Source organism: Psammomys obesus, unplaced genomic scaffold (assembly GCF_907164565.1).
Source record: "Psammomys obesus unplaced genomic scaffold, mPsaObe1.curated_primary_1811, whole genome shotgun sequence".
Taxonomy (NCBI): Eukaryota; Metazoa; Chordata; class Mammalia; order Rodentia; family Muridae; genus Psammomys; species Psammomys obesus.
In genome coordinates this window covers 16033523-16053897 of record NW_026596064.1, presented here as the reverse complement: position 1 = coordinate 16053897, position 20375 = coordinate 16033523, and the positions used below count along the sequence as shown (strand labels likewise).

Here is a 20375-nt window from a genome sequence, read left to right as displayed (position 1 = left end):
GAGACAGAGATACTTATTACAGGCACATATCTAAAATGTACTGATTTTAGCCACTTTAATAAGACACAGTAAAACGCTCAAGACAATTGGGAAACAGGAGCCGACTGGGCTCTGGGTGGGGACAGGAATGAAGGGTGGGCTGAGGGTAAAAGGAGGGGCAGAAAATTGTGCAAAAGTTAGGTACTATGTAATTCCCTTCTCTCTTATAAATGATATAACTAGCCTCAGGAGGCATATTGATTAGTTTAAGTTAACTCTTTAAGTAGAAAGGCAATTGATCCAGGATCTAAGTTTCTTTTTAATGTGGTGTGATCTTTCTCAGGAAGGGAGTTAGAAAAAGTATAAAGGAAATTTTGTCAGGATATGTTACTAAGTCTCCCAAACCTAAACAAAATTGCTTTTGAATTCATTACTTAGAACCGGTTTTCTTATGCAGCTAAGAATGTAAGAACATATTAAGCTGAAATGAGATAGTCCTCTTCTATCCAAACTCAAAGAAATGCTATAAAAATATTTCGAGAAGAAAAGAGGGAAAGAGAGAGAACATAAACTAGTGAGAGTAAAAGAGAAAGCAAGAGATTATCGCTAATGCTGAAGACAAGCCTTAAAACTGAGGTAGTGGGAAATGGCACAGGGAGCTCTGAGGGCTGGTGCATAGAGCCACCGCTGATCCAGAAATAGTACACGCTCTTCCCAGCGTTTAAGGAAAAAGTATGTGGGTGAGTGGCAAGAACTAGACTGCCATCCCCATCTTGAAATGTGAAGCCTTGATGATCTCCCCAGTCAGAGGAGGATGTGGCTGGAAGAACCGTCCACAGAGTAGGAATCCTGCCAGAGACTGTGGGAGGGCTCTTCAGGACACAGAAGACATACATATGAAGAGGAAATTTCAGGTCTAGACCACAGTCAGACGGTGGGAGAATCCATGATATTTAGATGGCACACAAATGCTGAGGTAGAAATTCTGAGCACTGTTGGACTTGCTGGGTTCCTGGCAACAACAGAAGCCAATCAAAACAAGGATACTTGGGCAGCATAGCATACGGGGTTTCCATGAAGAGGTGTGGGCTTTTTCTTTTTCTTTTTTTTTAAATGTGGACATAGAGCTGGAAAGTTGGCTACTCATTAAGAGCACTGGCTACTCTTTCGGAGGACGTGGGTTCCACCCAGCACCCACAAGGCAGCTTACAACTCTCTGAAACTCCAGTCCCAGTGGATCCAATATTTTCTTCTGGCCTCTACACACATAGGATACACAGATTGGACAAACACTGATGTACATTAAAAAAAAAATCTCTAAAAGACAGACCATTTTTCAAGAATTACAAATCAAACATGATATATTTCTGTAAAGTAAGATAACATATATATCAAGTAAAATGTTCACCTCACCCTTTTTTAAAAAGCAACTATAATCCAAAAGAAACTATAGTATGACTATGTGAAAAATAAGTTAACTAAAAATAAGATCCCCATGAAAAAATAAGATTTTGAAACACTTGACATTTAAAAATGAATAGACACTTAAAAAATTGTATTACTTGAAAAACAGAGTGTATAAAATCTGAGCCCAGGGGGTTCAGCACCAATCAAGGACCATGCTTGGAGAGGACCTAGACCCCCTGCTCAGACGCTCATATTGGCAGCTCAGTCTCCATATGGGTTCCCAAGTAAGGGGAACAGGGGCTATCTCTATTATGAAGTCGATTGCCTGTTCTTTGATCTCTTATCCCTGGCGATGTGGTCATGTCAGGCTTCAGAGGAAGAGGATCCAGGCAGTCCTGATGAGACTTGATAAGCTATGGGCAGATGGCAGAGGAGGAGAACTCCCCCCCTCAGTGGACTAGGGGAAGGGGATGGGGGAAGAGGGAGGGAGGGTGGAACTGGGAGGAGTTGAGGGAGGGGGCTTCAATCATGATATATAATGAATAAACTGTGGGGAAAAAAAATTTAAAAATAAATAAAGGAAAAAAAGAAAACCAGAGTGTATATATTAACATTATATTAGGTGTAGTTGAGAAATATTTAGTCAACTGGAAGGCAAATATTCCAAAAGGCAGTGAGGAAAATGAAAAAATAGGATAGGATATATGGGAATGAAGTTCAAAGATACAAACAGCAAATCCATTAGAAATTCAAAAGGAACTGATAGAGGGAATGAAGAGAGACAAATAGGAGAGAGATGTCTTTTGAGAAATGAAACTCTGAGCAACACAACTTTTGAATAGAATAATGAATGCAACTGAGGTAGACTAAGATGCAGGTTAGGTTAGCAAAGCACCAGACACCCTGCCCCCAAAAGAGAATTCCAAAAGCAGACAGAGAAAAAATATTCCCTTAAGACAAATCAACATGTCAGAGACTATACCATGGCTCCAAGGAACAGAGGAAAATAGCTATCAATATAAGTGTCATTTCTTCCTTACTTGTTTCCATTTTCTTTTCTGTTTCTTTATTTACTGTGTATACATCTGTGGGCTTCTGTGTGACAGGGCACACACGCGGAGGCCACAGGACAACTTGCTGGAATCAGTTCTCTCTTTCCACCATGTGAGTTAGTGGGAATTGAACTTGGGTCCTTGACCTGCCAAGCTGCTGGAACATGCCCCGTATCTTAATTCCAACAGATGACAGACTTGCCCAGAATTAGGCATCGACACCCAATTCAGTGGAAACTGCACGGAACACCTAAATGTGACCCAGAACATTTCATCTACATGAGGCTCCAGAAGCTTTTTTCTTTATACAGAGGCATAAGTTTGCAGTCTTAGAGTCACAGACTTAGGGAGAATTATTTATAGAGGATATTAACTGAATTCTCAAAATAGAGCGATTAAAATAAAAGCCTGCACAACCAGACAAATGGGTTCACCTGCTGATTTACCTTCTTATGAGTTGAATAATTTGGTTGTTCTTTACTTCCTTCTGAGTTATTTTCTGTACTTGTGTCTCATAGTTCAAGGAAGATTAAATAAGGAATGACAGTAAAGTATTGATGCACAGTAGGAGCTAAATCAATCCCAGTATTTATTATTATTTAACCTTAATTAAATCCTGGAATTTAATCATGTGATTTGAAGGACTTATGCTTAGAGCGACTAATGAAAAACTAAAACAAGAGCACATACTCTGATATCCACCGAGCAGCCCACGGTCCATGATGGATTTCCCAGCACTTGATTGTGGCATAGAAGATGGACCAGTGAAGACTTCCCAACACCTGTGGAAGATACAAGGTCTCCAGTCAGCTGAATGCATAACCCTGCATGGGACCATCTATCCTGTTTCCTATAAGCCAGGGAACATCCCACAAAATTGACTGTCAGTGACAGGTCTGGTGATGTCATGATTCCATACTGTTGCAGGATATTTGATCCGATTGTGAACTGTAAAAACCTGTTTTCTTGTTGTCGTGATTCAGCCCTAACACACACCTTTAATCTAAGAACTTCCTGTTTATTGTAAACAGGTGATTATGGTGTGGCTCAGCTCTAGCACACATCTTTAATCCAACAGCTTTCTGTACACAGGATTTGATAAAGTTAACCCTAGGTCAAGAGGTGGAGCAAGTAATCAACTGACAGGGATTAACAGAAAGGAGAGACTTTGAGTTGAAGGGTATTTAAGACAGCTTGGAAAAGAAGGAGCTTTTGGCTTTTTCCTCCTGGGCTGTCAGTTGAGCTAGCAAGCTTTTTGGCCTTGGGCTTTTGGCTTCTGGCGGTTTGGCTTTGGGGCTTTTAGCTTTGAACTTTTGGTTTTTGTTTTTTCCTTCTGGATGTGAGCTGAGTAGCAAGGTCAGCTGGGGGTGCCTCTGCTTCTCTGAGCTGGCAGGTTTTCACCCCAGCATCTGGCTCCTGAGTCTCCATTAGTAATATTAAATGATTTGGGATTTTCGTTCTTTAAAACCAAACCATACTAAAAGGACTTTAGTGCTTACACATAGGTTTTTAAAAAGCAGCTAACCACATAGCCCCAGACTGATCCTCTGAATAATAACAATTCTACTCTTTTCTTCATCATGGCTTTTTATTTTGAAGCAGTACGTTATCTCTTTCTAGATCTCTTGCTCTCAGGCAATCCTGTCACTAACACTAACGACCTCTTGAAGATCCAGATGGAGAGGAAAGGGATAAGCCCTCTATTTCTATCCTGATGTGTGTCACTCATTCATTTAACTGGCTGTGAATTGTTAATTTTATCAAAAATTTAGGAAATCTTTTTGTGTATAGACCTATCACTTGTTTACTTTTTATAATAAAAGCTGTATTTCCAACAACTGAAAAGTATAAAAAGGAGAAATCACCTTAGGTCACTACTGCCAGGCATATGGGATCTTCTAGGAGCATACTGGAATTGAGATCATGTGCACAGTGTACTTAAAAGCTGGCTGGGCACTCAGTGCTTGCTGTAAATGCATGAGAACCTGAGTAGCACCTACAGAATCGACACAACAGCCAGGCATAGAGGCGCATGCATGTAACGCCAGCACTGGGGAGGCAGAGACAGAGATGCCTGCTAGCCTGACAGCCTTAGACGGTGGGCTCCATGCCAAGTGAAGACCTAGTCTTAAAAAGGTTGGGGGTAGAGGCAGGTGAATGTTCATGAGTTTTAGGCCTGCCTGGTTTACATGGTGAGTTCTAGGCCAGCCTGGTCTACACCGAGGGTTCTACACTAGCCAGGACTACACACTGAGACTATATCTCAAACACCTCCACACCCCAAACAACAACAAAGCAAGCACTCGAGAGATAGTTCAGCCATTAAAATTAAAGATTTGTTGCTCTTGCCATTGAGATTCTGGTTCAGTTCTCAGCTAGGAGGAAAGTAATTAAAAATAAAAACCATAATGATATACATTACCATCATCTTTGCCATTCAATTTTCTTATGAATTTTGTACTTATGTGCTATTTAACTAATTATGGATTTTAGAGTTATTAACATATATAACCTTGTGTCATACTGGGGTATTGAGTAACGAATTAAAGTTCTTACACATGCTTGGCAACTGCTCTGCTATGGAGAAACATCCCAGCCCTATATGACCTCTTTACATATTAAAAGAGATTAAATATCCCATGTAATCGAAGCAAATATTTTCTCTCAGGTTTCCACTTTATTCTTTTAGATATAAACTTTAAGATTTCAGGGTACTCAAAATCAGTTTGTCACCATGCTTACTGCACAGTGTCTGTCATCTACATCTTTAAAGTGTATTGTTGATATTTCTGTTTACATATAGGTTTATGTTGGAGGCAAACCTAGGGATTTAGTTCCCAGCTTGACATATGCTTGAGCCCAAAGCTGGCTTAACTGAATCAGGATAAGCATCTCTATGTAGTAAGATTATATAGTTCTTTTTAGCTCTCCATGAATTAAATGCTTTGAGTGTGTTGGCCAAAATGAAAGGAAGCTCTCAAAAGAACAGATGACATACTAGAGACTAATGAGGTATTAACTATTCATTTCCTTAAGAATTTTGAAAAGTTAGTAACAAACTATAGATATAAGGATTTTGGAACAAAACCTGCTTCTGAGTTGCCTAGTAACTTATGGTGTCATCACATGTCACCGGCCAGGTGGCCACACCTGGAAGGCGTGGTTACCTTGCCCTTTAAAGGGACCAGCCGGCCATGTGATCTCTCTCTTGGTCCTTTCTTCCTCTCTATTGTGGAGACCCCCCTCTCCTCCCCTTCCTCTCTCTTTCCCCCCTCTTTCTCCCCATCAATGTCCTGCTCTCCCTTCCCTTCCTCTCTTCATATCCACCTAATAAACCTCTTTCATAGAAGATCTGTTGTGAGCCTCATCATGATTTAAGTGGTCCCAACAATAGACATTTGTCTTTATGCCCACAGATAAGTGCAGTCTTCACCCCTCATCAAGGAAACTTTACTTTGCAACAGACAGAAAACCACAACCAATCAAAATGCAGAGCTGTGGAGCCCAGGCCCAAAGGCTTCATCTACAAAACTCTTCCTGCTTAGGAAACATTAAAGGAGAGGGGTAGAAAGATTCTAAGAGCCAGGGGAGCAGGGAGTTTGCTGTGAGAGTGAGTCTCCTAGCAATACCTATCAGAAGCTACACCCATGAAGTCTTACCAACATGACTGCCCAAACATGAGCTGACCACGGATGACACCAATGGACACAGCACACTGGAGAGGGAAAAACCCATGAGGCCTCAACAGGCCTACACAGACAACTACAAACAACTGAGACAAGCCAGGAGCGGGACAGGTGGTCCTCCCCAGGGAAGAACACACCAGTTGGCTGCCCAGTGCCAAACAGTCAGTCCTGAAAACATATGTACAAGTAGCACTATATGGACTTAACAGGTTATACTTAAGAATATATATGTAAATACAAATACATATATGCATGCAATAACAGTGAAAAAAAGAGGCCATGAATTTGAAGGAAAGTTGGGAGGAGATTTGGAGGAAAGGATAGGGAGAAAAGATCTAATTAAATTATAATTTCAAAATAGACACAATTTTTAAAAAAAGAATAAAAGGGGTGAAATATTAAAGAAAAAGGTATTTGGGGAAGTTAAGACTGTTTTCAGTCTTAGAATTAAATATTTGAATGTGTTCTATTTGGGATGTGTTCCCTCTGCTTCCAAGTATGCAGCAAAACGTCTGTTTAGAGCACAGAAGGCCCTTTCCCGAAAAGCGCATCTATAAAATGCATGGCTAGTGTACGTTCAAGTTCTTGGGAGCTGGAAATGGGAAAGAGGAGGATAATAAGGCGGGAGAGGGAAATAAAGGCTTAAATTGTAGTTATAAAATTTCAAGGTATATATAAAAAATAACACTAAAATTAAAACTGCTCAGCGTTAGGCGGCTTTAGAGTGTGGCCTTTATCAAATTTCTTTATTCCCATATATCTCAAAACCTAACAGGTATTCAACTATTAGATGAGAACAAGTAAGTTAAAAAGGAAATAGATAGAAATACTATCTATTGGCCTATTGCATGATGCAGCTTACGACTCTGGGTTCGAACCAGTCCGCCTCAGATTTATCATCTGCAGAATGGAGCTAAGAGTCTGATTTTAGAATTAAAGAAGTTAATACATGTCAGTGTATTCTCAGTGTACATTTGACTTAATGAACAGTGTTTCCTAAGGCGCGATCTTACTAACTTCTGGGTGCCTAACAAGAGCAATAAAGGAACTGACAGTATGCTCTCGGCTGGGGTCGAACGGCGAGACCGACGTATCGAAATGCAAAGCAGGGAAAGACCCGAGCTCGGCGACCCCCACCTCCCGCCACGCCACCACATTGTCAAAAGGAGCAAAGTCCTCTGGGAAGTGTAGTCTTAAGGTCTTGAAAAGGACTTCAGCCGTGGACCCACGAGCTAGGAAGTTGGGGGTACAACAACGAAGAGTGGGGAGTACTGGGTAGCTCGGGTGTAGCGGGAGTCCCAGACGTGGGTTTTGCGGCTCACCTGAGTCTCCCAACACCAGAACCTTCACCCGATCCAGGGTCGCCATCTTGCCACGGTCTCCTTGAGGTTAACGCCCTTTCCTGGATTCCCAGCCAATCAGGGCAGGGTTTGGAGGCAGGGCCTACCACCTCATTGGTCAGTTACGAAGCGACTGGTTTGATTGAAAGCTTCGCCGTGCGGATTAACGGGAGGTTTCCAACCTGGTCGCAGGAAATAGGCGTCTGTACTTGCCTCGCAAGTGGCGTGGGCCGGCCGAAGCCGGTAGTTGAGGTCCCGAGGGCGGCTGTAGTGGGAGTGTTCGTGCATCCGCTTGGGTAAACCTTATTCCCTGCTCCTTATTCCCGGTTTCCGGCCCGGCGTGCTATTTCATGGTTTCTCCTGCCCCCCCTTCCTGGTCTAGTCCCCCCTCGACCACCTTCTTGCCTTGGTCCTCTTAGTCTTCCAAAGAGCCATTGCCCCGGAGCGGCCCGTGTGCTACCTCGGGCAGGACGGGCTCGGCGGTGTCCAGTGTGGCCCGGGAGCCCCCTGGGCGCGCCTGAGCGACTGTGGGTTCTCTGGGTCTGGACACTTGTGAGCACAGCTGGTGGAGGGCACCCGGGTCCGGAGCTGCCGCCGTCGTGGGACCCCTTAAAGGACGAAGGGCTGGAGAGTTCGTGAAGTACAGTAACAGAGAACTGTAGAGGCTGTGGTAGAAGCCACGTTCTTCTAAGAACTTGGGAAGTAGTATTTTGAAATGGACTAACTAGCTGGGCTTCCTGCACCCGCTCTGTTCTTTTATTCTCTCCCAACCCCCCTTCTTCACCCAGCATAGTCTTTAAAAACCACAGGTTTCATCTAGTAACTCCTTGCTTAAAGCAATTACTAGTTGTTTTTTTTTTTTTTTTTTTTTTTTAAAGGATGGCTTATAGCTGTTAGTGTTGGGGTGCAGGTGTGAAACAAGGGCATTGTGTGAAAGCTGGCAGGATGGGTATGGTACAAGAACACTTGCCCAGGAGATGAATTGGAAGTTTGAGTTAAGTACTTGAGTGACCAGGCGCTAGCATTGATGAGCAAGGTAATAATAAGTCCCTGCTCCTAGAAACTGTACAAAGTATGAGGGAATGTGAAGTCGAGCATCAGATGGTACTGTTGGGAATTTGGGAAGGCCAGGAAACATTATGCAAAGCCTAACGACGTTAGGAGAATGGTGTGAACTTAGCTCTGAGGGGGATAGGGAAACAGTACGTGGCTATGAGGCTGACTTTGCTAAAAATGGAGTGATTTCAACTTGGTTTCCCCTAACTCTACACCTGGGGCACAATTAGAATATAGGCCTGACTGGCTAGGGTGAAGTTGGGAGAGCCCTGGTTATCACTGTGAAGAGGAAAAGGAGACCATTAGTAATGACACCAAGAAGCCTCCACAGACAGACCAGAGAAATCCCTTCCTTCAGTGTCACCTTAGCTATAGAATTTCTAATGTAGGAAGGTGGGCTCACTTTTTACTTACTAACAATTTTCAAGAGTCGTGGGAAGTTGAATTTTTTTATATGTACCCAAGATTTTTAAATGTTGACCACTGGTTCAAAGTACTCTATGGGTTGCCAGTTCCAGAACTTGATCTAAGTGGCTTTAAGAAATGCAGAGATTGAATAATCGTTATACCTCTTGATTCAGGATGTGGTGAAGGAGCAAAGGCCTTGGTCAAGAAGGATTTAACATTTGAGTTTGGTTGTTTTTTTGTTTTTTGTTTTTTAACTAGCTAGCCCTCCTGAGCTCCAGTTGTTTGTATGTATGTATGTTGGTTTGTTTGTTTTAAATTCAGGCACCTTGTGTGTGTCTTCAAAGGAATATGGTGTTTCATCAAAGACAGGCTTCTGAAAGTGGATGTCCCGGTCTTGAGTCTATAAGGCTTAGTCCTATAGACTAAGATATTGCCTATTTCTCCTGCACTTTTCCTTCTTACAGTGGCCCAAAACAGCTGCTTGTGGTTTTTCCTCCACTATATTGATGGAACCTTTTGATTTCCTTTCTGTGATAATTTTCGTTTCTCTTGTCATTGCAACTCCTCCCTCCCTAAGTTTAGGTTTTATGACTCTAGCTCGTGATATAACCACAACACTGCCATCTTCCTATCAGGTCACTGGCGGAAATGTCAGTTAGATGGGGGCATTTGTTCTAAATGCCAGTACTTGAGTTGAACTCATATTCCAGCCCATAAGCAGAACACATTATGTTACTCGTCTGATTCAATTCCTACATTAACTGTGTGGGAAAGGCACTTTAATCACTTTATGTCTGAGGTTCACACTAAGAAACTGACCTGGGATTTCCAAGCTTCAAACTATTGGCTGGAAGAGTCTTGAAGTCAATCCCTTGTACTGATCTTCAGTTACACCCAGAGATGTAACTGAAACCAAGGAAACAGACTGCACTACAAATACAGGGGCCTGGACATACAGGACGTTCATTTGCAGCCTGCAAATGGCCATGGGACAGATTGGAGCAATGACCAGAGACTTTTGTTGCACATTAGAGTAATCTAAAGGGATTTTAAAATTAGCAGCATTCCTGATCTGGCCCTTCCATACTGGCTGAAACAAAATTCCTGGGAATGGGGCCTAGTGTTAGTTAAGATGCTTAAAATGCTGCCTCGATGATTCTGCTCTACAGTCAGGGTTGAGAACCAATGGTCTGCATCTCACAGTGTCTGAGGGGGTATAGAGGAGAGGAAGATGAGAAATAATAGGCTACGCTCACATTCGTCTGCCCTTTGGTCTTTTGAATGTTTCTAAAGCCACAGGTTGTATTTTGTCAGCTGCTGAGCATGTGAAACAAGAAGAAAAATGTGGTTTTAAGTACATTAGAGACAAAACTGGACAAAACATTTGGAGATCAAAATGTATGTGGGAGTGTGCTGTGATTCTGTTTTAACGAACGCAGACATTCTTAAACATCTATGGTGACAAAGGCTCTCGGACTGCAAGTTTGGACTAGTAAATCCTAGCGCTGCCTTGCCATCTCTGTGTGTGTTTAGTTATGCTTGAGTACTGTAGTTTAAAAATATATGTTGTAACTAACTTTCTTTTAATCTTTGCTTTATTGTAGATATGGGCTTATAACCCCAATATGTGTGTACATTGGTTATGTAGGACTTTATGCTCTAATACTGTAGATATGATAACATTTCTTACAGAAAGAAGCATCAACTCTGATAGGGTTGGTTACTTCAGAGTTTAAATTAAAGGTTTAATTTACAACAACCCAATTGCAGCCTCTCTAACTAAAGTCCAGAACCCAAGTGCTGTGACGTGGGAGACTCTGAGTGGACAACTTGGTGGGCTGTGGCCTCCACATGGAGACAGCTAGCTTCTGCTCTGCTCCTCAAGGGACCTGTGTTTAAGGGTGTCTTTTTTTCTTCATCCTCCTCCCTCCAATTTTTAAGCTCAAGAAGGCACTCAAAATTGGTAAAGCACTTTCAATCTTAGCATTAATTTTCTTCAGTTTCTTCAGTTGTTTGTTAATTTTGTCAGATGCCCCAGCTGGCTGGCAGTTACTTATGTGTTTATATTGGTTTTCTTGTTTTGTTTTTGTTTTTGTTTTTGGTGATTTCATGGTTAAAATGTGACTATGTAAAACACTTAAAAATCTTTTTTATTCATTTTTCTTATTTATTAATTGCACTTTATTCACTTTGTATCCCCCCGTAAGTCCCTCCCTCCTCCCCTCCCGATCCCACCCTCCCTCCCCGTTCTTCACCCATGCCCCTCCCCAAGTCCACTGATAGGGGAGGTCCCCCTCTCCTTCCTTCTGATCTTAGACTATCAGATCACATCAGAAATGGCTGCATTGTCATCTTCTGTGGCCTGGTAAGGCTGCTCCCCCTTCAGGGGGAGGTGATCAAAGAGCAGGCCAATCAGATTATGTCAGAGGCAGTCCCTCTTCCCATTACTATGGAACCCACTTGGACACTGAACTGTCATGTGCTACATCTGTGCAGGGGTTCTACGTTATCTCCATGAATAGTCCTTGGTTGGAGTATGAGTCTCTGGGAAGTTTCCTGTGTTCAAATTTTCTGGTTTTGTTGCTCTCCTTGTGTGGTTCCCGTCCTCTCCAGCCCTTACTATTTCCCACTTCTTACATAAGATTCCATGTACTCTGCCCAACAGTTGGCCATCAGGCTCAGCGTCTGCTTTGATAGTCTCCAGGGCAGAGCCTTTCAGAGGCCCTTTGTGGCAGGTTCCTAGGTTGTTTCCTGTTTTCTTCTGATGTCCATCCTCTTTGCCTTTCAGGAGGGGGATTGAGCGTTTTAGTCAGGGTCCTCTCTTTTGATTAGTTTCTTTAGATGTACAGATTTTAGTAGGTTTATCCTATGTTATATGTCTATATGAGTGAGTATATACCATGTGTGTCTTTCTGCTTCTGGGACAGCTCACTCAGGATGATCCTTTCTAGGTCCCACCATTTACCTGCAAATTTCATGATTTCCTTATTTTTCATTGCTGAGTAATACTCCATTGTATAGATGTACCACAATTTCTGCATCCATTCTTCAGTTGAGGGGCATCTGGGCTGTTTCCAGCTTCTCGCTATTACAAATAAAGCTGCTACAAACATGGTTGAGCAAATGTCCTTATTGTGTCCTTATTGTGTACTTGGATATATGCCTAGGAATGGTATGACTGGATCTTGAGGAAGCGCTATTCCTAGTTGTCTGAGAAAGCCCCAGATTGATTTCCAGAGTGGTTGTACAAGTTTACATTCCTACCAGCAGTGGAGGAGGGTTCTCCTTTCTCCACAACCTCTCCAGCATAACACTTAAATATCTTAGCAGGAAATTTTTATTGAAAAGAAACGAAGTCTAGGGTAATTGCTAGGATCCTCTGGATTTCCAGCCATTCCCAGAGAGCCTGCCAATAAGCATAGTAAACACTCTTAGAGGGTTTTTGTTGTTGTAGTTGTTGTTTGTTTGTTTGTTTTTCTTTGTGAAATAAAGTAGGGTTGATGTAATATATCATTGTCAGAAATAATTGTGTTTTTGGAATTGAGCACATTGTTGATCATGAAAGTAACTATTTAAAGATTATGTCAAGCTTTTTAGGTGTAGTCTTTAGTGTACTATAAAGGAAAATTGTGGCTTTCTGTTAAATGTTTTAAGTGTTAGAGGTCTTTTAAAGCAATGTTTGAATGCGTTCGTGGCACTTTAAAAATGATAGCTCCCAGTAAGAGGTTGTTGTAGATTTAAAGTGATGATTGTGTCCTCATGCCCACTAATTCTTGTCCCCTCAATCCATTACAGGTGAAGCTTGCTGTTGAAGATGGCAGACCCAGATGTGCTCACCGAGGTGCCTGCGGCATTGAAGCGGCTAGCCAAGTATGTCATCCGGGGCTTTTATGGCATTGAGCATGTGTTGGCCTTGGACATCTTGATCCGGAACCCCTGTGTGAAAGAAGAGGACATGCTGGAGCTGCTCAAGTTTGACAGGAAGCAACTTCGCTCTGTTTTGAATAATTTAAAGGGAGACAAATTCATCAAGTGCAGAATGAGGGTAGAGACTGCTGCGGATGGGAAGACCACACGCCATAACTACTACTTCATCAACTACCGCACTCTTGTCAATGTGGTAAAATACAAACTGGACCACATGAGAAGGAGGATTGAAACGGATGAGAGAAATTCCACCAATCGGGCTTCCTTCAAATGTCCTGTCTGCAGCAGTACTTTCACCGACCTGGAAGCTAATCAGCTGTTTGACCCCATGACAGGTGAGACCTACTCACTTTGTGCATCAAGTAAAATGAGCTGTGGACTTCTTTTTTGACAATTGTTCTAAATTGTAAGCCAATTATAGACTGACAGTTTGAGAAGCTTTGCGTGGCCTCTTCCTTCACAAAGACGTGTCTTTATCCATGGAGCTAACAGCTCACCTGAAACTCTCCCTTCCAATCCAAACCCTTATTTAGTGCTGAGCCTAATCTGGAGGATTGATTTCTCTACCACTTTGAAGCTATTATAAGTTTACTTGTGATCTCATGCTTCAGCAAATTATTTTAGTGTCTATTTATGTCAGTCACTGGCAGATAAGCTTATAAGAATATAACATAATGTGCTTAAGAGCTTTGCTAGTGAGTGTCCATTGTGCCAGTAGGGGTGTGTGAACTAGAATATGTGATCTGCGTTTGGGGAGGGTCTCTAGAAGAAGGACTAGCTGAGCCCTGAAAGAGTAAATGAGAATTAGCCAGATCAAATAAGAGGGGAACTCTTTTTAACTTAACAAAGGGATCAATAATTTAGATCAGTTAATGGGAGAGAATTCTTAACAGCATGTATGAGTTGCTTCATTTATCACATACTTTAGTTTTAAGAATTTTCATTAACACAAGTTATGAACCATGTTTTCCTAAAATACAGTATATTTGGCATTAACTCGGGAAACAAAGTGCTGGGTTAAATTGTTATTTTTAAACTAAGCTTGAGACAAGTTTTGTCAAATACTTGGTGGAACAGTTTTGTCCTGTTATCTTGCATTGAGCTTATTTTATCTAAGAGAAGCTTTTTTGTTTTTGGTTGCCCTTTGTTTTTTGAGACTAGATCTCCCTGTATAGGTCAGGCTGGAATTCACTTGAACTCATTATGTTGACCTTGAACTCCTGTTGATCCTTCTGCCTCAGCATCCAGAATGCTATGATTATAGACCACGTGCACCACCCTGCCTAGTGCATTAGTTACCTTTTTTACTCTGATAAAGCAGCGTGCTCAAAACTGACTTATTTAAGAAAGAGTTTATTTTGGTTTACAGTTCCAGAGGGAGAGTCCATAATGGTCGAGATGGCATGGCTGCAGGCAGGTGGAGCAGCAAGCTAAGATATTATGTCTTCCTTTATGTGAAGGAAGCTGAGGGAAAGGGGGGGGGCTGATGTTACAAACACTCAAAGTCTGGCCACAGTGACGTACTTCTTCTGGCAAAGTTCCAGCTCTTACAGGTTACCCTCCCCAGGTTCTCAGACACTTGGACCTATGGGAGACATTTCTCAGAGAGATAATCTGGAGTAATCTGCTTCTACATTTATTCATCATTTAAGTCCTTTTTTAATTTTCTGAAACTTTCTAAATCATCACTGAGATCCATGCTGCTCTTTGAATTTTACTCCTGGTTAACATGAATTAAACTAGTTGTAATCAACAGATAGCCTTTGGAAAAGTTGTTTTGATTTGTGAGGAGAGCTACAGTTCCTAGAATCAGCGAGTTGAGATGGGGTAAAGGCATGGAAAGATTTTTTTTTTTTTCCTGAAAGAAAACTAAGCTGAAGCGAGTGTATCGTAGCTGGTCTCTATTTTCAGTATGAGGTTGATATTCAGCATGAATGTGGGAAGAGGGGGTGTGGAGAGCAAGAAAAGCCACTTAACCATTCATGTCACCCAGAAGCTTGTACTCAAAGCTCAGTTGGTGGCTTTTTGCTTATAGTGCAACCTGACTTAGCATAACAGGAAATCTGTAATCATCAATTAAGGATTCTTGTTCTTGAATGTACTTGCTGTCTGATAATGTGGCCTTTACCTAAGGACAAAATGTACTAAGGTAGATATTAGGCCCCCGTCTATGTGTTAATTCACAAATGATTCTTAAAGGACTAATACCTTCATTAGTCTATGTGTTAATTCACAAATGATTCTTAAAGGACTAATACCTTCATTAGTCTATGTGTTAATTCACAAATGATTCTTAAAGGACTAATACCTTTGTCTTTCTTTGCCTGTACATCTTGTTTAGAAATTCTCGTGGGCCCTCCCTTTGTCTCCTTCCTGTTCTGCTTAGTTTTTAATCTCTCCTGCCTTCACTATGGAGAAAATGGGAAATAAACATCAATTCAGCGGGGTGCAGGGTCCTAACTGATAATATTTATGCAGTTGAAATTTGTACACAGGAGATTTCATTCTAACCTCAGTCCTCTGCACACCTCAAATTTATACTATTTTCATTTGATACTGGAGATTAATGATGTCTCTGGTCTAAGGATGGAGATATCTGAAGGGCTTCTTTTATTTGTTTGGTTGTTTTTTGAGAAAGGGACTCAGGTAGCCCAGACTGGCTTTTGAACTTGCTGTGTAGCTGAGAATGACCTTGAATTCCTGGTCCTTCTTGCCTCTATGTTCTAGGTCAGTGGTTCTCAGTTTTCCTAATGCTGTGACCCTTTAATACAGTTCCTCATGTTGTGGTGACCCCAACCATAAAATTAATGTCATTGCTATTTTATAACTAATTTTTGATGTTATGAATCATAATGTAAATATCCGATATGCAGGATATCTGATATGCTAGGCATTAGGCATGTATTAACTAGCTAAGTGATGGACATGATGAATTTCCATTTCTGTTTTTTTCTTCAGCACTTCTTAGGTTGAACTGTAGTTTATTTTTAGCTATCTGGGAACATTCAGTAATAGGATTTGTAGCCTTCCATACTTTGCTACTTTTGATAAAATGTTCTTAACTCAAAATGTATGGGCAGCTCTTTGCCAGAGAACAAAAGGAAGTAACTCCCAGGTGAACTCCCAGGAGGAGCATGGGAAATCTTGGACTCAATGAGTGTAATGATTATTTTATTATTGTTAATTCATGTATAGGCCAATGTTTTCCAGTATAGTTTTTCTCTCCCCCTCTGCTTTTCCTACAGGTCTGTACATTTTCTCCGTTTTTGCCATTTATGCTTTGCTTTTGAGACCTGGTCCAACTGTCGATGTTTAGTATATGTAGATTTTTTTTTTAATATCATTTGGAGTAGCTTTCAGTTTGGCCAACGTTTAATAAGCAACACAACTGGTCGTCCACACAGTTCATATTTGAGAACTGTGCAGTGTAGCTGCAAAATTAAAAAAATGCAAAAAAAACTCTCTAAAGATGCTTTAAGTGAATTTATGATTTTGTATTGGACAGCATTCATAGTCAGCATATGGCTAGTGGGCTGCAGGTTGGACAAGCCGTGGTAGTCTTTGCCCACCAGTTCTGGGTTTCAGAAGTTAAATCAGACAGAAATAGCTGTTTTGGTTCCAGAAATATGGGGAGGTTATATAATTAAAACAGACATGACATGAAATCCCTCAGATGAGTAGAATAACATCTTCTTGTTCCTAAGTGCATGTTTCAGATTTAGCAGGCTTTCTAACAATGCAAATAGACTTAGTATTTCCATCCTAACACTCTCAGCCACATGTGATGCAGTTAATGGCACTTCTGAGTTAAGTTTAGCAATGTGTGTTATTCTCTTTTTATGTTAGGGTTAGATGGAATGGAAATAGCTTTTTGTTTTCCATTTTAATTTTAAAATATGCATCTGTAATTTTCAAAAAATTTTAAGGAAAAGAGATTGCTAACAAAATCACTGGCCTTTTAGTGTATTACCTGTATTTATAAGTTGCCTAGAATACTTTTGGTATCTTGCCTCCTTAATGTACCATTCAGAATATAGTTAATATGTTTGGTTTTCCCTGCCATAGCATGGGGTCTTTGTTTTTGTCCCCTCTGTTGTAAATAAGATGCATTCCTTTGTATATGTTGCATTTTATTGTAGAGGAATTTTAATTCAGAACTTGGTTGTTCTGGCAAGACCTTTTAGGTTTGTGTGATCCGGCTGGCAAGAGATCACATCCGTAGATCCTCTAGGTCTGTGTGATCTAGCTGGCATACAAATACACCTTTAATCTAGGAGACAGAAGCAAGCAGATCTGAGTTCAAGGCCAGCCTTGTAGAGAGCAGGTTTCAGATAAAGAAAAGTTTAGGTTCAGGAGTGGTGGTATAGGCCTTTAATCCTAAAGTATGAAAGTAAAGTTAGTTTGTAAAATGAGGCACCCATGTTGAAAATGGTGTTTAATTGAGTGGCAAAAAAGTGATAAATCAGAGAAAGATTTGACAGAGTAGGATATGCCCAACTTTCAGGAGAATAGAGAGGAAAGGGAAGCTACATAAAAGAGCAGCACAGTGAGTGAGAGAAAAGGCACTTTTGCCAGGAGAGTTTTTCAGATAGAGGTTTCATGAGAGAACAAAGTAGACATAGGTGAAGACAGAACAAGCCAGAGAATAAGAATGAGCCAGAAGATTAGAGTAGATTGCTGGAGTTAGTTTGAGGCCAAGCAGAGCAATTCAGGGGCCCAGAGAAAAGCCAGATTGACTAAGTAAGCCGGGGGAGGAGTTTGAGCCAGAATAGCTGAGTTGAACTAGCCAGTTAAAAACTTGGTAAGAGCTAGAAAGAGTTTATTCAGCAGTGTCAGAGGCTGAAAACATTCTAGGCCTAGGTTAGAGTGTTCAGAGGCTAGAGGTTTCTAGGACTAGGCCTAGGTTACCTGGTGGAGGCTAGGAGCCTCCAAGACAACAATTGAACCAGCGAATAAAACTTTATTTTACATTTCATTCTTGCTTAAATTCTTCTCAGTAAGATTATTGCCAAAAGAATGCAGTTTTGTAGCTTCTATAAATATGCACGTGGCACTGTGGTTTTATTGTAAGTGGAATAGAATTCTCAAATGTTGGAATTAGAAATATGTTGGAAGCTTTATTACTGATTGCCTGAAGAGCATGGACACCCATTTTAAATAAACTTTGAGATGGGGGAAATTAGATATTCCCTTTTTTAAAAAAAATTATTTATTTATTATTTTACAGCATTCTGCCTGCATGTGTGCCTGTGCACCAGATCTCACTATAGATGATTATGAGCCACATGTGGTTGCTGGGAATTGAACTCAGGACTTCTGGAAGAGCAGCCAGTGTTCTTAACCTCTGAGCCAGATTCCAGCCCCTAATTAGACATTCTTAAAGGAATAAGAACATTTAATAAGATCTTAACATCAACATTTAGAGATGATGTAGTTAACACACATGTCTGTGTTATACTGTTGGATTTGGAACATCTACAAAGTAATAATCGTAAGTCTAGGGATGTAAAGATTTCTAGAATGTTCTACACAGAATATCAGGATGGTTTGTGGTAGCCTTCATGGGGAGTTAGCTTCTTTTCTGTGGTTTCCTGGAAAAGATACAGTTGATTTTAGGATTAGCACAAAGAAGTATTTCCTAGCTAAATAAAATCTTTAGTTAAATAACTCAAAATAGCCAACAGTAACTGAACATGGTGGTTCACATCTGTAAACCCAGCACTGAGAAGGCAGAGATAGGATGATTGCTGCAAGTTCAAAGGTAGCCTAAACTATTAAGTTCCAGGCCATCTTAGGCCAAAGAGTAAGTCTCTCTCAAAACCAGCAGTGTAGATGGGCCTCCTTTGTTGATGAGTTAGGAGTAATTTATTAATTTGGAATGTTCGGGTAAACTTGGCATCTGAACTGTTAGGGTCCAGCATTTGTGAAACTTTCTGATGTCTTATTGTTTGTCCTGGTAGGACAGGGCACTTTCCTGTCTCTGTCACTTGCTGCTTGGAGCAGGAGATAGATGTCTGATAAGCAGTGTTTGCCGTCCCTGACATGCTCAAAGCACAAAGATAGCCAACTGTAACTGAAGAAGAAATCTAGGATTGTTTGCTCACTCGCTGAGTCCTCAGTCTTAGAAATGGTGTCCAAGAGGCATTAATTAGAAAAACTTGTCAAAAAGCTACAGACTGGAAGAATGAGAGGAATGGGCCAGAGCATTTACTGCTCAAGTATGAGGACTTGTGTTCCAATCCCAGGTGCCCACATAAAAGCCGGGGCAGGTCGTGCATGGCTGTAACCACAACCAGTATTACAGGGCGAAGTTAAGGCAGGTCTAGGGAACTCGCGGGCCAGCCAGCCTTGTCAAAACAGCAAACTTTAGGTTCACTGAGAGTGCCGCAGGGGACTAAGGCAGTGACAGGGAAGACCGTCCAGCGGCCTGTTCTCCCGCCAGTGTAAGTGGGGGCTTATCCCATGGCTGTGTGTACCTGCACGTATACATGCACACGTGTACATAAACCGCATGCACAAGAACACACGCAAGTTGGGAGGATATAGTAAACAGCAATATCCCCCAGACCTTTACATTTTTTAATTTTAAGTTTCTGCTACTTTTAAAATGATTTATTTTCTCTTTAATTGTGTGTACATGTGTCTGTGTGGTAGTGGTGGCAAGCGGTATGTGCACCCGAGGAAGCCCAAAGTTGGAGTTTCAGGGGGTTCAGAGTAGAACCTGTGGAACCTGAGTGCTGTGGAGGCTGGCGACTGAACTCAGATTCTGCAAAAGCAGCAACTGCTCTTTAGCTCTGAGCCATTGCCCCAGCCCTGACCTCTGCTGCTGTTGATCTTTTGTTGTTGTTGTTGTTGTTTTTTTTTTTGTTTGTTTGTTTGTTTGTTTTGAGACAGGGTCTCACTATATAGCCTTGGCTGGCCTGGAATTTGCTATGTAGACCAGCCCTGCCTCTGCCTCTCCGCCCCTCTGCCTCTGCCTCTCTGCCCCTCTGCCCCTCTGCCCCTCTGCCTCTCCGCCTCTCCGCCTCTCCGCCCCTCCGCCCCTCCGCCCCTCTGCCTCTGCCTCTCTGCCTCTGCCTCTGCCTCCTCTGCCTCTGCCTCTGCCTCTGCCTCCTCTGCTTCTGCCTCTGTCTCTGCCTCTTGAGAGCTGAGACTTAAGTCATGCGTAACCACACCTGGCTTCCAATCTTGACAGTTTGAGAGCTCTATTTTTAGAATTTATTTTTGTATGTTGATGCTGACATAAGAACTAACTTACATGTGAATAGTTGCTTTTTGGTTTTGATTCTGGAATAACATTCAGTTGATTATTGTCTTTCAAATATGTCAAAACTTCAGACTTTCTGCCTGCCTACTGCATTTTGAGATGAATTTGATTGAAACCTAATTTAGAAAATGTATTGCAAGCTTTAGTAGTCATGTAAGTACTGTAGTTCTTGTCCTTTTTTTTTTTTATTCCTTCTCTAGGCATGCTACATTCCCCCCTCTTATAATAAGTTCCAGAACCTAGGAATAATTGA

The 20375-nt window shown here is 41.5% G+C and overlaps 2 protein-coding genes across 2 annotated transcripts in view; one reads left to right on the top strand and one right to left on the bottom strand.

Annotated features, from left to right (window-relative positions):
* The window catches only part of Rabl3 (RAB, member of RAS oncogene family like 3), a 33332-nt gene extending 25831 nt beyond the window's left edge, over positions 1-7501 (bottom strand). Inside the window, exons 1-2 of the mRNA XM_055625095.1 lie at positions 7447-7501; positions 3129-3220 (exon numbers count right to left, since the gene is read on the bottom strand). Coding sequence (XP_055481070.1) covers positions 3129-3220; positions 7447-7492 — 138 coding nt within the window. The 5' untranslated portion in view covers positions 7493-7501. The remainder of the gene's footprint in view (positions 1-3128; positions 3221-7446) is intronic.
* A 161-nt stretch (positions 7502-7662) lies between these two features.
* The window catches only part of Gtf2e1 (general transcription factor IIE subunit 1), a 34170-nt gene continuing 21457 nt past the window's right edge, over positions 7663-20375 (top strand). Inside the window, exons 1-2 of the mRNA XM_055625251.1 lie at positions 7663-7760; positions 12724-13190. Coding sequence (XP_055481226.1) covers positions 12743-13190 — 448 coding nt within the window. The 5' untranslated portion in view covers positions 7663-7760; positions 12724-12742. The remainder of the gene's footprint in view (positions 7761-12723; positions 13191-20375) is intronic.